The following is a 13,802-nucleotide window of genomic DNA, read 5'->3' on the forward strand; positions in this document are numbered from 1 at the left end:
TGATTTTTGTTCAAAGAATGAATGCTACTGTGGTTCCTTAAGTGTTACCTCTTTCCATCAGGTAACTTAGACATTTATGGCTGTAGCCTTTAAACTTCGTTTTTATTAAACTGTCTTTGGCAGCTTATGTGTGAGGTTTGACTCTACTGTGTAGTTACAGTAAAATTTGGCTGCTTTTTAAACTAGTCTGATGCTGCTGGACTGACTGTTACAGGTGATTTTCTTATATACCCCAGAAAAATCAATGGATTGTACTATAAGTGGTAAATGCCCCTGATATTGTAATAGTTCCTTTTTTACCTAAACATATGCGACAGCAACTTGAAAATCCTCATTCTGGGGGAGTTTGGAAGCCAGCTAAATAAACTGAGTTGCTAACTGGAGTGAAACCTGAATGTTTCATTTATGTAGCTTTGATCGTGGCAGCTACCTACTAATACATGCCTGTGCAATACCTAGAGTCACCAGAAGATAGGACTCTCTCTCTTTTCTAGTACTGCAAAACCAGTGGCAAAAGGAAACATGGGGTCATGTCTCTGGAACTGAGTGTGTCACTCAACTGCTGGCTGACACCTTTGCTCTGGGTCAGTGTCTCCCAGCTGTGCGTTGCAGTTCTTAATGAAGTCATCGGCAAGTTTGTAGAAGGTCACACACACAAAATATTATTTGTAAAATTAGTTATGTGAATTATAAAAAGGAGAGTAAACATAAGCATAAGAGAGTAAGCATAATTTGGTTTATTTTATTTCTAATAAAAATAATCAGGACAGTCAGATTTGCATAAAGACAGACACATAAAAGGCACTGCAATTTCAAGAAGTTTGAGAAACACATACATGCAGCTTTCTCTTAGTCAGAGTCTCCTTTACCGCCTGGTCGTTTGTTTTTGGATTTTGAGGGTTTTGTGGGTTTTTGTTGGTTTTGGCGTTTTTTTTTCCTTTTTACTCGGAGTGGGAAATTAGGACCTTGGACGTTTGGGAGTTCCAGAAGCCTGACAGCCTGTTCAGAATGTCAGTCTGGGTGCAGTGACTCTATTTGTGAAGTCAAGTCATAAATCTCACATGTAAGGAGCTAGTGGTTTCATGGAAGAACTGGAGTTTGTTACTGTTCTCTGCATGGGAGCTTTACACATCTACAGTAAATCCAGTGCAGCTTAAACTTGTCAGATTTATAGTGTATGTGTAGACTATCTGTCAAGCACTTCTGACTTACATATTCACACCCTAATATTTCGCAAAATAGTGGGCAGAAATTCTGTAAGCTTTTGTCATCCAAACAGAGAGAAGAGGCTTGTGTCTTGTTTATGCTACTGTTGTTTCTTGTCTGTCCTTTTAGAGCTTTTTCTTCCAGTCCATAATTATCTAACTAGGAACAGTGTCTAAAAATCAGAGATTCCTGGCTTTTGTAAGCCATAGATCAGGCTTTTTGTCAGAGCCCACGGGATGCCTGAAGTCAGGGACAGTATGCTGTAATACTCCTTTTTTTCCATTTAGAAAGCTAGTATGTCAATATATTTGAAATGCTTCCAGAGAGTCATGGAAAACTGCTGTTTTCCTGGAATCCTCACCAGCACTGTAGTAGGGAATAGTTTTGGTATTTCTCCATGGAAAAACTGTAAATCCCACTGACCATGAGCTCCATGTGGAGTCAGAACCTCTCTCATTCATCGAGCAAGGCCTCTAGCCTTTGCTGGCTGATAAATGCTTATCATGAGGGATGTCAGTACCTACTAAACCAACATAAAGATATGAATAAATGAAAGCCAGTGGACTCTTTATATTATTTGATTTTATTGTATCTCCATATATTTTAGCAGATACAGTTATTGCAGTGTTTGATTTATTGTACAAATTGTGACTGGAAATTCCAGGCCCTGTATCTGAAGATTAACTTAACTTTTTCTTACATGTCTGCTAAGGCTTTGGTGTTTACAGAGATACAGAATGTGCCTCCCATAGGGTACTGGGCTTGTTAAGTTCAGAATGAGCAGAAAAGGAGAGGTGAAAGGTCATTTTTGGTAGTTACAGAGCAGGAATGACTGGGTTTTGTGTTTTATGTGGAACCACACAGAGAATGGCTTTTTTCCCGACTCTCTCAGTTCTCAGCCATGAACTTAAACCTCATTTGAAACTGCAGGGGTATATGTGGAATGATAGCTGAGGAAAAATATTGAACTGACTTACTAGACAAATGTTCTAAGTTTTACAAAATAGTTGAAGAAACACAAAAATAGTAACTGCTGGTAAAGAAGTTCCTGTATGGTGCTTTATTCCTGATAGTTTATTTTTCTGTTTGAATTAATTGTTTGACATGTACAGATTGTTCATTACACAGATACTTAGATACCTAGTACTGTGACACTTTTAAATTTAAATCTTGTGGGTTATCTAGGTGTTTGGGTTTTGTTATTTTTCTTTGGTGTTTTTTCTAAGTAAGTATCTTTAGTTGTTTCTAGGAATTTCAGTGTTTAGTTCTTGCCCGATGCTTAATTTTGATCAGCATGTTCCACTTTGAACTGCTTTGTAGTGTCTTGGCTAGTCTGCAGATTCAGAAATTCATCTGAAAGTTGCCTTGCAGAGAAACAGCTGCTGAAATGATACCCCTAGAATGAATTAGTAATTCCTTTGATTATATAAGATAATGAAGTAATGGAGAGTCTATATAGTGAAACTAATTGTTTCTTCAGTGTTGTCTTCATAATTCAGAGAAATTTCTTCAGGTCTTCCATTCTGTTGTTGTCTTTTCCAGTATCCATAATTTTTTGCGATTTTCATAATATGCATTTTAAAAGAGGCACCCAGAAAGGCATAGAGAAGCGGGTTCAGGCAGGTGTGAAACAAAGCTATGCTCTTGGTGATCTGGAGTGCAACATCGATTGTTTTGCTTGTGTCACAGTCAGTAATCAACATGTAGATGATATCTATGGCTCGCCAGAGCTTAACAATGTTATAAGGTAGCTGGGTAGTAATGAAAGTAGCTACTACTGCCAGAAGAACCAGGAAGGGTCTAGACTTTTTAACATTTGCAGATCTGAAGATTGTTTTAGCAGTAGCTGAATAGCAGATAAGCATTACTAGGAAAGGAAGCAAAAATTCCAGGATAATTTCCAGGATTTGAATGGTTGCTTTTAAGAGTGTTTCCATGTTAATTGGAAATACAGGAAGGCATTCATTCCTGTCATTGTGTTTCTTGACTTGATTAAATACCAGTTCAGGGATACTGAGGAAAATGGCAGACAGCCAGACACAGATGCAGGTAACACTGCAGTGTTTACCTATTCTTGTACGACCCTGGGATTCAGAAGTGGCCCTGTACCTATCCACACTGATACAGGCCAGGAACAGCATGCTAGAGCTGAAATTCATGGTGTACAGAGAAGAAGTGAGCTTGCACATTGAGTTTCCAAGTTCCCATCCCTGCACTGCATTTGCAGCCCAGAAAGGGAGTGTAAAGAGCAAGAGCAAATCAGCAATGGCTAGATGCATGATGTACACATCCGTCTTAGTCTTGGGTTTCTTGCAGTAGGCATAAATTGCGACCACTAATGAATTGCCAGCAACTCCAGCAGTGAAAGCCAATGCGTAGAACACAGGGAGGAATAATTTAGTGAAATTTCTCACATCACTTTTTTCACAGAGAAGCTCATATGTATTGTAATCTATAACAGAGTTGTGATCATCCTCCTCATCCTCAATCCAGTATTCGGTTGAGTTATTCATATCCCAGCCCATGGCAAAGCTACAAGGCACAAAAAAAAAGGGTGAGAGGGGAACTCCAAAGAAATAATACTGGTTTTAAATTTAAAAATTTCTGTTGAAACCTAAAACCCTTGCTCAGGGTTGCTTCTACATCTCATGTTTAGAGAAGTTGGATATTGAGAATACATTTGTAATTAATCAAAGTAGAGCTAAACAGTGGTGGAAGCAGAACAGACCATCTCAAATTCTCACATGAAATGGGGTAACTGACTACATCCATGTGTGCAATGCAAAGTAAAATGCGTTCAGCTGAAATGCTTTTGTTAACCTTAGTGTTTGAGATTGCAAGATGCTTGGAGTGCACTTCACAGGTTTCCACGTTTTAGGAGTGGAGCCATCATTGCTTAAACTGCTCTGACTCAGTTATGTTTGATAATATCCCATTAAAAAAATCCCCTGGTCTGTCCCTTTATAGGGTTGAAATTAAACCTCCCTCTCTACAGCCTCTGAAATGCAAAGGAGTACAGTTGAAGGCTGTAAATGCTATTACCATAGAGTGAATAAGGAATACTAACAGGTTGAAGCTGAGAGGCAAGCAGTAGTATGCTGTGCCTAATGACATAAAGTTTGCTATATTTGGGATATAATACAGGGAGAATGGGCTTGTTTGTTTCTCAGGCACACACATACGTGCCCATTACACAGAGCACAACAGTGGAGTCAGTTGCTGAACAGCTGTGGAACAGGCATAGTCTCCAACCCACACAGCAAGCCATGCCCACTGGAATTTTACAGATTCGAATTGCTGTGGGTATGCTGGATCTTACAGCTGGAGACTTCTCAGGATGTTATGACAGAAAGGAATCTTATCACATACAAAACTGACCACAAGTACCCAAACAGCTTAGAAGCTCTAATGTTTTCTGAAATACTGATGAGATGACAGATTTACTCTATAAACACTACAGCTGTATTCTCACTGCCAGCTTAGGGTGGAAGTTTGAGTGTTCGTGTCTTAAGCGAGTCATGTCCTACAGTATTTTTTTCTTTTTCTTAACTCTGTTCATAGACTAATTTCCTGAAATTCTTTCTATTGTAAACTACAGTCCTGAAGTGTCCCATTTTCTTGAAATAAGTGGGATTAATATTTCTTAACAGCAGTAGCAAAAGGTAGCTGAGAATGAAAAACACCTCCCCCTTTCTCATCACCTGCAGTGTTTCAGAATTTGAGGCCAGTGTTACTGAAATCAGATTCTTATCTGATACTCTGGGAGCTACAATTTGGCTTTTTCAAGCTTGGAAATATTCCAGATATCATTTCTGGGTTTTAGACAAGGGTTTAAATGAAGGATTGTCTTAAATCTTTTAAATTTTTTTAATTCTGTCTACCAGGAAAAATAAGTTACTGACTGATCTTGTATCCAGGGATGCAAAACAATTAAATAGAGAGAAATTAATAATTTCTATTTCTGCTTGGGTTTGGGTTTTTTTTCAGTGAATCTGCTACCTTATTTTTTTAAAAAGTCTATTAGTTAGAAATTATCTGTTTGGTTTGGCTTCATTCTCAATGACTCTGGCTTATTTTGTTAACACTTCAAAACACTTCCCATTAAACTTTAAACAATGATTACTCTTACTTTAGGTCTTGTAATGTCATTTACTTTTGCCTAAATGAGGTGTGCAGAATGGAAATATACAGTAATTCTATTAGCTACTCCAGCAAAGGGTGTCTACTCTATGCCTAACAAGCTGCATTAGCAGGATTTTTCAGCAGGGGTAATCTTTCGCAGTTTTGGATACTTTGAAGAGAGATTCAGACATCAGCAGCAAATGTATTTTTTTTTTATTAGTGAAAGAGTTTAATCCACTTAGCCAAGATTAGAAGAGAATTAAAAATTAAACTGAAAAGATTTGGTTGTGGTCTAAAACACTTCTTGCAGAACCCATCTGGGAATACTTACTCAAGTTGGATCACTGGCAAATTTGCTTGAAAGCAAAACAGTAAACATTTCAGTGCAAACTTCAAGAAGTCTGTGTATCACAAAGTGGTTTGGCTGTGACAAGGAACATGCTCTGCTGCCTGATATGCTTTTGGCTGACCCCGAGTTCTTGACAGAAACAAAATTATCTAAAATGCAACAGTTGGTATTTCTCCCTTAAAAACACAGTTATGTTTTGGCTAACACACCTATTTGTATTTGCCATTCCTGTTACTGTTGTTTCCCAGGTGCACGTATAGGTGCCTATTACATAAAGCAGAGCAGTCCCCTGGGACTCAGGTGCTGAACAGTGATGAAACAGACTTAGTTTAGTCTCCATCCCACACAGCGAGCTGCCTTATGCCCATGTGGAATTTCTTACAAACTGCTGTGGGTATCCTGGATCTTACAGCTGGAGACTTCTCAGGACATTATGACAAAAATGAATCTTACCGCATACAAAACTGACCACAAGTACCCAAACAGCTCAGAACCTCAGCTGTTTTTTCCAGTACTGTTTTCTAGGAGGTATATTAATAGATATAACAGACAGCTTTACATATTTTCTTGCAGAATTATTCCAGCCTTCCATTTAGATACAAATTCATTGTTTCTGTGTGTTTAAACTTGACATGGGATTGTATGGATACATGTTGAATGAAGTTAATATCCCCAGTTTAAACAGACAGATTTGTTTCTTTACTGAATTAAGCAGTACTGTTCTTCTGCTGAACGAGTCTGATTTTAAGACTGGAGATGAGCACATCCCTTCGCGAAATGATGTCTTTCTGTAAAGCCAACTTATCTGAGAGTAAATCCTAGCTCTTCTCTATGTAAATAAGATATCACTTAACATACAGAGCAGTAAATATTAAAACAAAACTAACCTTATTTTGTCAGCAGAGTAGTAGTTGGTACTGCAATTGAGATGTGCTTCAGTGAAATGATCTGAGTTGGTCTGACACATTGTATTTTGTCTTCAAACACCACACCCTCCTCTGGAAGTCAGTTGCGCTTTCATTTTGACTTGCCAGCTTTAAATAAATAAATAAATAAATAAATCCTGCTTTCCTGGAAACTTTGCTTGTGTCAAACACGTACATTTCCTACATTCCTCTTTGTTACAGCCAGAATGTGACTTTTCTTTGGAAGGTAAAGATTCTCTTGCTATTTCACTGTGGTATTGGTTGTTTTATTTCTTAAAGTTGAAATGTTTTTTTTACATCATCAGAAGGCTTTTATCAAATCATACATTTAAAAGGTGAAAAAGAGAGAAAGAGGGGGAGGTCAGTCTAGGGCAGAGTTACCTGTAGTGAGTCACTTCTTTCCTCAGGGCACTACTGTGCTGTTGGTGGCTGCCTATATAAGATTTTAAGGTATCTTTATATCCCCTTTTAAAGTAACTTTTTAAGGGGATGCAGTAGAAAGATGACTATTGCTTTTTGTGAGGTTGGGGAGGTTGCTCTTTCACTATGTCATCCTGAACAAAACCAGCAAGATGATAGGGAACAAGATGTGAAAGCAAGTGGTAAATTGTCAACCAGAGTATAAGCACGTAGTCCTGCACCCTGTGGGAGAGTTCCCAGGGACCTGAATGTTACCAGTCAGATTCATAATCGAGTTAGTGTTTGATAATATTTCTACAGAAACTGCAAGCTAGTCAGATACTGTAGAATAAAAATAGATGCTATTCTATCCATGAGGTTTCTTCCACTTGTAGTGTGCAGTCTGCATTATAGAGTCAAAACTCTCACAGGAAAGGGAAGATGGAGAAGTTCTGCAGTTCACATGCAGACATTAGTATTTCTGCACTGAGGCATGGACTTACCTGTGCTAATAATTTCTAAAATGACTGGATCTTGCTTAAATTTCCACAATCTCTACAGCTTCAAATTAGTCTTTTGTGTAAGAATACCTCGCACAGAGTCTCAGGACCTTCCATCATTATCCCGTATCCTGTAGCAGTCTAATGAGTTTCAGTAAATGCAATATTGATGCCAAACAACAGAGAGATATTTTGAGCAAACCAGAGGTGAGGTTTTGATTTTGGCACACTGACTAAATTGAGGTACCTGCCACAGCCAGATTTAGCCTTCTGTCTGTACTTCAACTATTTTGGAGTATGTGAAAGATGGGCAGCTAAGAATGTAATGGACAGATGTTTTCCACATGCTTCTAGCTTCATTTGCATTCAGAACAAGAAAGAAAAATGGGTCGGAGGAGGAATTGGAGTCTAGAGAAAGAGTGCTGCAATATTTGTACATATTTCTGCAATGTTTTCATCTTGAGTGCTTCACTTGTGTTCTTCAAGATGGGCAGCTAAGAATGTAACGGGCAAATATTTTCCAAATGCTTCTAGCTTCATTTGCATTGAGAACGAGAAAGAAAAATGGGTTAGAGGAGTAATTGGAATCTAGAGAAAGAGTGATGCAATATTTGCATATATTTCTGCAGTGTTTTCATCTTGAGTACTTCACTGGTGTTCTTCACAGTGGCAGATAAGACATTTGGGTTGCTTCCAGCACGTCTGCTTCTCACAAGTTGTGTCGTTGCTTAGAGGCCTGAGCTATATCTTTTTAAAATAAGTGAATCTCTCAGTTCTGAATGGGGTTTGTCTCAATATGGTCTCCAACAAGATGAAACAATCAGGCTAGAACTGAGAAAGTTCCCAGGGAAATATCTCTGTGTGTTGCCTACAGAACAGATGGTTGTGTTACCAGTGCCTGAGAGGTCCTGTGGGCAGGCTGTAGGAAGGCAGTTCATGGAAATCCTGTGCTGTTTATTACACTGCCTCAGCTCCTCATAGCTGCAGGGTGCAGAGAGGACAGAACCTTTCAGACAGGGTACAGAAATAATACTGGCATGTAATACATTTCAGTATGACCCTATAGGCTCAAAAATAACAAAAATTGTTTAATGAGTGAATGCAAAATGACAATGTATCTTCTTTAACTAAGAAATGCTTGTGGCTGTATAAACATGGGATGAAGGTGAGGAAAAAAACATTCATAAAAAAACATGCCTAAGCTGGCACCATCTGAGACTGTGAGCTCTAGCTGGGAACAACTAGCAGCCGCATTCAGTGACAGGACTGTATAGCCCTTGCTGGTTGGCAGCAGAACCCCAGCATTGCCTCTGTCTTCACTAGTTGTAGCCAATTTGCTCGCAGCCCCATTATAATCTTTACCAGATACCCAGAAGTGTTATCTGGAGAAGATGAGATAAAATTATGGAATGCATTGTGCTAGTGGATAGAAATTACAGCAGGCTATTGAGGGGTCCCCTTTTCTTTGTCAGAAGATACTACAATAAATACTACACTGCCATCCACCCTGTTCAGTCCAGTTTCTTCTTGTAGGAGAGTCCAGAACGTGTGTTTATCAGTGCCTCTGTAGGAAGGTGCCAAGTTTGTTAATGTTGCCACAGACCCCTGATCTCTAGCAGAGAAAGGTAACCCACCAGGTTCAGCCCTGTGGCAGCCAACACGGCGAGAGTCATAGGTATTCTGGGCATTCAAGTAGTAGATTATCCTGCCTTAGCCATCTTAGCCAAAAATTTGAAGACTGGATGCTGAAAATTAGGTAAATAGATTGCAAGAATTATGTGCTATCCAGCTTCTTTAAGTACTGTCTGTGTCTGCGCCACATTCCTCTACCAGAAGGAACCTGTATAAGTTGGTTGTGTGAAGTTCAGTAATCTTAAGCATGTTACACCCCCTGATAGCAAAGATTAGGCTTCTAACAGGATCGTGATCAACCCTCTAAGCACATTTTAAAATATCGTTGTCTTTGCCTGTGTGAGTGCCATGAAGATTTAAAAAATATATGACATTAGTTAAACTTAGGATGTTTCCCAATGTAGCAGCATTGTGGTTTAGAGGTTTTGGATGGGTTATGCAGACATATATCTTAAAATGCTTATTTAAAAGTTTATCAATATGGGAATCTGCTTACAACTGACCTTCCAAAATCTCTGCTATTTCTATTTGTTCAATTGTGAGTTGCTTGCAAAACTACTTCTAACTCCTGCCAAAATGATGGGCTTCTCTGACTCTTCCCCCCCCATCCTCCAGCAGCTTCTTTGAATTCTGTAAGTAATGTAAAAATGCCATTTACAAATGAGAGATTTTTTTCCATCCAGGCAGTCTGCATTTCTTCCAAAGAACTGGAGTATTTCAGAGTCTTGCATTAGACCAGAACTTCTTTCTGGCGTTTATGGGTCAAAGTTGCATAAAATTTATTTTGGGTTTTCAGAACTTCAAACCCTAAGGAGTGGAAAGGCCAGGAATCTGCCTTGCTTTGCTGTGTTCAAATGGGAAAAAGCAGATATGAAATGGAGGTATTCATTTGCCTTCCAGAAACTTGTACTAATGATTTAGAGCATCTAACCAGATGTCTAGCTCTCAGTGAGATCCTAACCAAGTTCAATGTGAAAGCTTCTTCTGATTTTTTTTCATACAATATGGTGAAATTTGCCTTTTTTTGAAGCAGGGATGTAACTTGAGGATTGTTTACAAACCAGTTATTGAAAAGTTTCCAGAAAGTCAAAATATCTTTTGTTGTAAACCTCACTTCAAGATAAATGTGGTTTAGAAAACACCACTTGTGCAATTCTTTGCTTTCTGTGGAAAAGGAGAAGAGTCAAATACCCCTTAAGAATGTAGCATTTCTCTTTGCAGGGTAGTACATTGCAAAGCATGTTGTGTTATTTTGGGGTTGGTTGCCCGCTTGTTGCAGTTGCCCAAATGAGCCAACTGTTTGAGATTACCTTTTTTTTACCAAGCTGATTTATTCCACCCCCACCCCGAGCTTTTCACTTTTATATTTTAGCTCGTTAGCATTGTACAGCTCATGCGCCACAAATATAACCCCACTTTGAAAACAATGGATGAAATGCATATGGCAAAAGAGGAGTATAAACAGCCAGCAGCCTGGCCCTCAAAATAGGCAGTGTTCATCAGAACAAAATAAATCTCTCTCCTGCTTCCTGGCCATCACAGTGGCTGTTCTTAAGAGGAAGTAACTCAGCTCAAAGCCAGGTGGTTGCATTGTCTAGACCAGAGGCTTCCAAACCTCGTGATAACAGCTGCCAGAGAAGTTTAAAAGTTATCTTTGTTTCTGACCTTAAAACTAACCGAGTTGGTGCAGAAAAAAAATCTTGAATTAAATCTCTGAAAAGCTTGTCATCTGCATTGAGAAAGCAATCAAAAATTTCCTGATTGTTACGTACATCAGGTATAATCATGCCCCTTCTCTATAGCTTTAGTGTCTGTGTGAGACTTTGAAAGGACTGAGAGCATGCTTTAGGACTAAGAAACCTTTAAAGAAAAAGGGAGTGAGGATTAAGGCTCTTAGAAATAAGATGTCATGTTAAATAATGGTAGAATCTTCTTTAGGACTTGTACATTAAAATGCTAGCTTTATGCTACAAAGACATGTCTCAAATAATGTTAACAATGGCTTGAAATGCTGGCAGATTATTTTCAGGTAACGATTTCCACTCAGATCTTTCTTTGAAGTGCAAACTAAAATCGTTTGTGTAAAGGAGGAATGAACCTTTATTCCAGAGAAGTTATGCTGAAGTAGTAGCAAAGTCATCATGGTAACTCTTTGATAGCCTTATCTGCAGAATTTGGTTATAATGTGGTCGGTATTTCATTCCCACAGAGATCCTCCAGTCTTTACAGTTTTAAGAAGTTTTACTTTTGAAATGGCAGCACCTCGCCCTGAGGTGTGCTTCTGTATCAGACTTATTTGCTTAGCTGTAATGGAGACAGAAGTAATTAGATTCCATTTCAAGTACCTTCTTGTTCTCTTTTCATAGGAATAGATGATGGAGCCGGATCCTGGAGGGTTTGGATGTTTGGCTTGTCACTGTTCCCCTCACAACAAGTCAACTCCCTTTTACATGTTAAGCAATAAGATTTATTTAGTTTCAGTCTGATTACTCAGAGTATAAACACAGAGTAGATTGCATGCTTTTGCTCCTGTATCACGAAAGGAAGGGAGGAAGATTTATTTGTATGAAACTTAATTTGATTCTACTTTGAGATTTTTATATTGAAAGCTATTTTTGTGTTTGTGACTTTTCAAGGTGCTGGGAACCCAAATTGCAAAGTTGCAATCGTAATGGGCAAAACCAAAAACTCCTCAGCATCCAGGTAAGGATTCCTAGGAGATTCAATGAGTTACATAAAACTTGTTTCCTGATGGAGTCACTGCTTACAAAAATTTTGTTACGTGAAATGCCACTAATTGCCTTGATCAGTTGGATGTGCTTGTGCATTACAGAGGATTTGTGCATGTGTCTGTTTAAGAGAAAAATGTTGCTGACCAAGCTCCTGTTTTGGTGTCAACTGCTGTTGACTGAAGCCTCCCAACCATTTTGCTGTTACCAGCTTTCATCAGTGTGCTTCCTCCCCTCCACTGCACTAGCTCTGGTGTTAGCAGAGCTCTGTGATGAATTGGATCAGGAAAGTTTTGGGAATTTCCTAACTTTATCTTGGTCAGAATAGTTTTAGTCTGCATCAGTTGGTCAACCAACAACTACCACTGGCTTATGCTTTATTTCATAAGGATAGTATATAAAACATTTAGCAAGAGTAAGAATTGTTTTCTTAATTGATAATAAAACTTTTCAGAGCTTTCCTGAACAGAATGAGTACAAGTGGCACATCAGAGACCTGCAGTTATCTACTAAGTTTTTCACACAGTTACCTGTAGGTATAGAAAGTTAAGTTTGAAACGTGGAATGCTTGTTACATGAAGTTGTGTAAGCAGAGAGCATTGCACATCTTCAATGGGACCTGCTCATTCCATTTCTATATGTGGCAATATAATACTTCCCTGTTCTTGTTTAAAATAAAGATGTGGTTCAACTCTTTATTACCAAACTAAAATTGCTTTTTACAAAACTTACACAAGTGATGAATAAAATGCTTCATGACTGGTTCCACAGCTTGTAATGCAAAAAAAAAATTGGAATATTTGTATCTCTAAGTTGGATTTTACCCCAAATCCCACTGATTAAGTTTTCAGATTTGGCTAGGTTCCATTGAGAAGTAAACCATAACTTGCTCACAGCATACAGGATGGTTTGTCCAGTGGCTGTACAGACAGTGGCACCTGTTGAACTCTTGGAAGCTGAACAGAAGTTCATGGAGGAGACTATGTGATACTGCGCTTGCTAGAGCTGGAGGTTGAGTTCAGGAACGTCTGGTGTCTCCTCCAGTTCTGTGTGACTAATAACTGACCTTAAATATTCTGAAGGAATTTAAACATGGGGATTTTTTTTTCCTAAACTATAGGCAAGCCAAGACTGTGATGATGATAAACATGTTGTGAGAATAAAAAAGAAAGGTGGGGGGTGGAGGGGGAGGAAATTGACTGGGTGATACAGAAATACTTGCACAGAAGTGACAAAAGTAGTAGTTCTTTGATACTGGTGCATTAGATGCCAGTAGTACATTTCTACTTGTTCACTGCTGATTCAAGGAGTATTGAAGCACGCATGTCACTGCATGCAGGACAGCTGCAATCAGTATAGGTAAATCTCAAGATTGCTTTATGTGAGCACTGAACTGAGGATTGAAAATAAAAGAAGTGGAAGGAGGGTACAGAAGGGGAGGCTCAAAGTTAATGGTAACTTGTGCATTCTGTCTTGATCAGGTACGAGCAGCACAGTATGATCATTGTTCCCATGGACACTCCAGGGCTAAAGCTGATAAGACCCCTCTCAGTGTTTGGCTACCTGGGTAGGTGATATTTATCAGCTATTACACATATTAATTTGTTAGCAGTCTCAGAAGCTGCATTGTATATATATACACATATACAATAAATATTGTATATCAAATAAATCAGTAAAATGCATACATAGAAAAAGAGTTAGGAATTGAAGGCCTGTATTTTTATCCTCCTTTATTTTACTCTGCTGTTGTGTTTTCTCTATGCCTATAGATGAGATCCATGGAGGACATTTTGAGATACACTTTAATGATGTGAGAGTACCTGTCTCCAATATAATACTGGGTGAGTTTCAATATTAATTCCTTTTTAATACATACAGCAATGAGCCAAGTTTTATGAAACAGTGGTTTATTTTATGAATCACCATAAGTTATTGT

General features: G+C 38.6%; 2 protein-coding genes across 2 annotated transcripts in view; one reads left to right on the plus strand and one right to left on the minus strand.

Moving 5' to 3' along the window:
• The window catches only part of ACAD11 (acyl-CoA dehydrogenase family member 11), a 33,369-nt gene that overhangs the window by 15,380 nt on the left and 4,187 nt on the right, over positions 1 to 13,802 (plus strand). The window contains exons 15-17 of the mRNA XM_026842877.1: positions 11,771 to 11,837; positions 13,345 to 13,430; positions 13,636 to 13,707. Coding sequence (XP_026698678.1) covers positions 11,771 to 11,837; positions 13,345 to 13,430; positions 13,636 to 13,707 — 225 coding nt within the window. The remainder of the gene's footprint in view (positions 1 to 11,770; positions 11,838 to 13,344; positions 13,431 to 13,635; positions 13,708 to 13,802) is intronic.
• ACKR4 (atypical chemokine receptor 4) lies at positions 1,653 to 6,920 on the minus strand. The gene is made up of 2 exons (XM_026842160.1): positions 6,565 to 6,920; positions 1,653 to 3,738 (listed from the first exon to the last, which is right to left on the minus strand). Exons 1-2 carry the CDS (start codon positions 6,642 to 6,644, stop codon positions 2,658 to 2,660), a joined length of 1,161 nt encoding a protein of 386 aa, XP_026697961.1. The 5' UTR covers positions 6,645 to 6,920; the 3' UTR covers positions 1,653 to 2,657.

Source organism: Athene cunicularia (genome assembly GCF_003259725.1).
Source record: "Athene cunicularia isolate RWA chromosome 2 unlocalized genomic scaffold, athCun1 chr2_part1, whole genome shotgun sequence".
In the NCBI taxonomy this organism is placed as follows: Eukaryota; Metazoa; Chordata; class Aves; order Strigiformes; family Strigidae; genus Athene; species Athene cunicularia.

Coding starts and splice junctions, on each gene's coding strand:
- ACKR4 (XM_026842160.1), bottom strand. CDS start 6,644: ATGTGTCAGACCAACTCAGATCATTTCACTGAAGCACATCTCAATTGC. Junction 3,739..6,564: donor TACTCTGCTGACAAAATAAG/GTTAGTTTTGTT, acceptor TGTGCCTTGTAG/CTTTGCCATGGGCTGGGATA.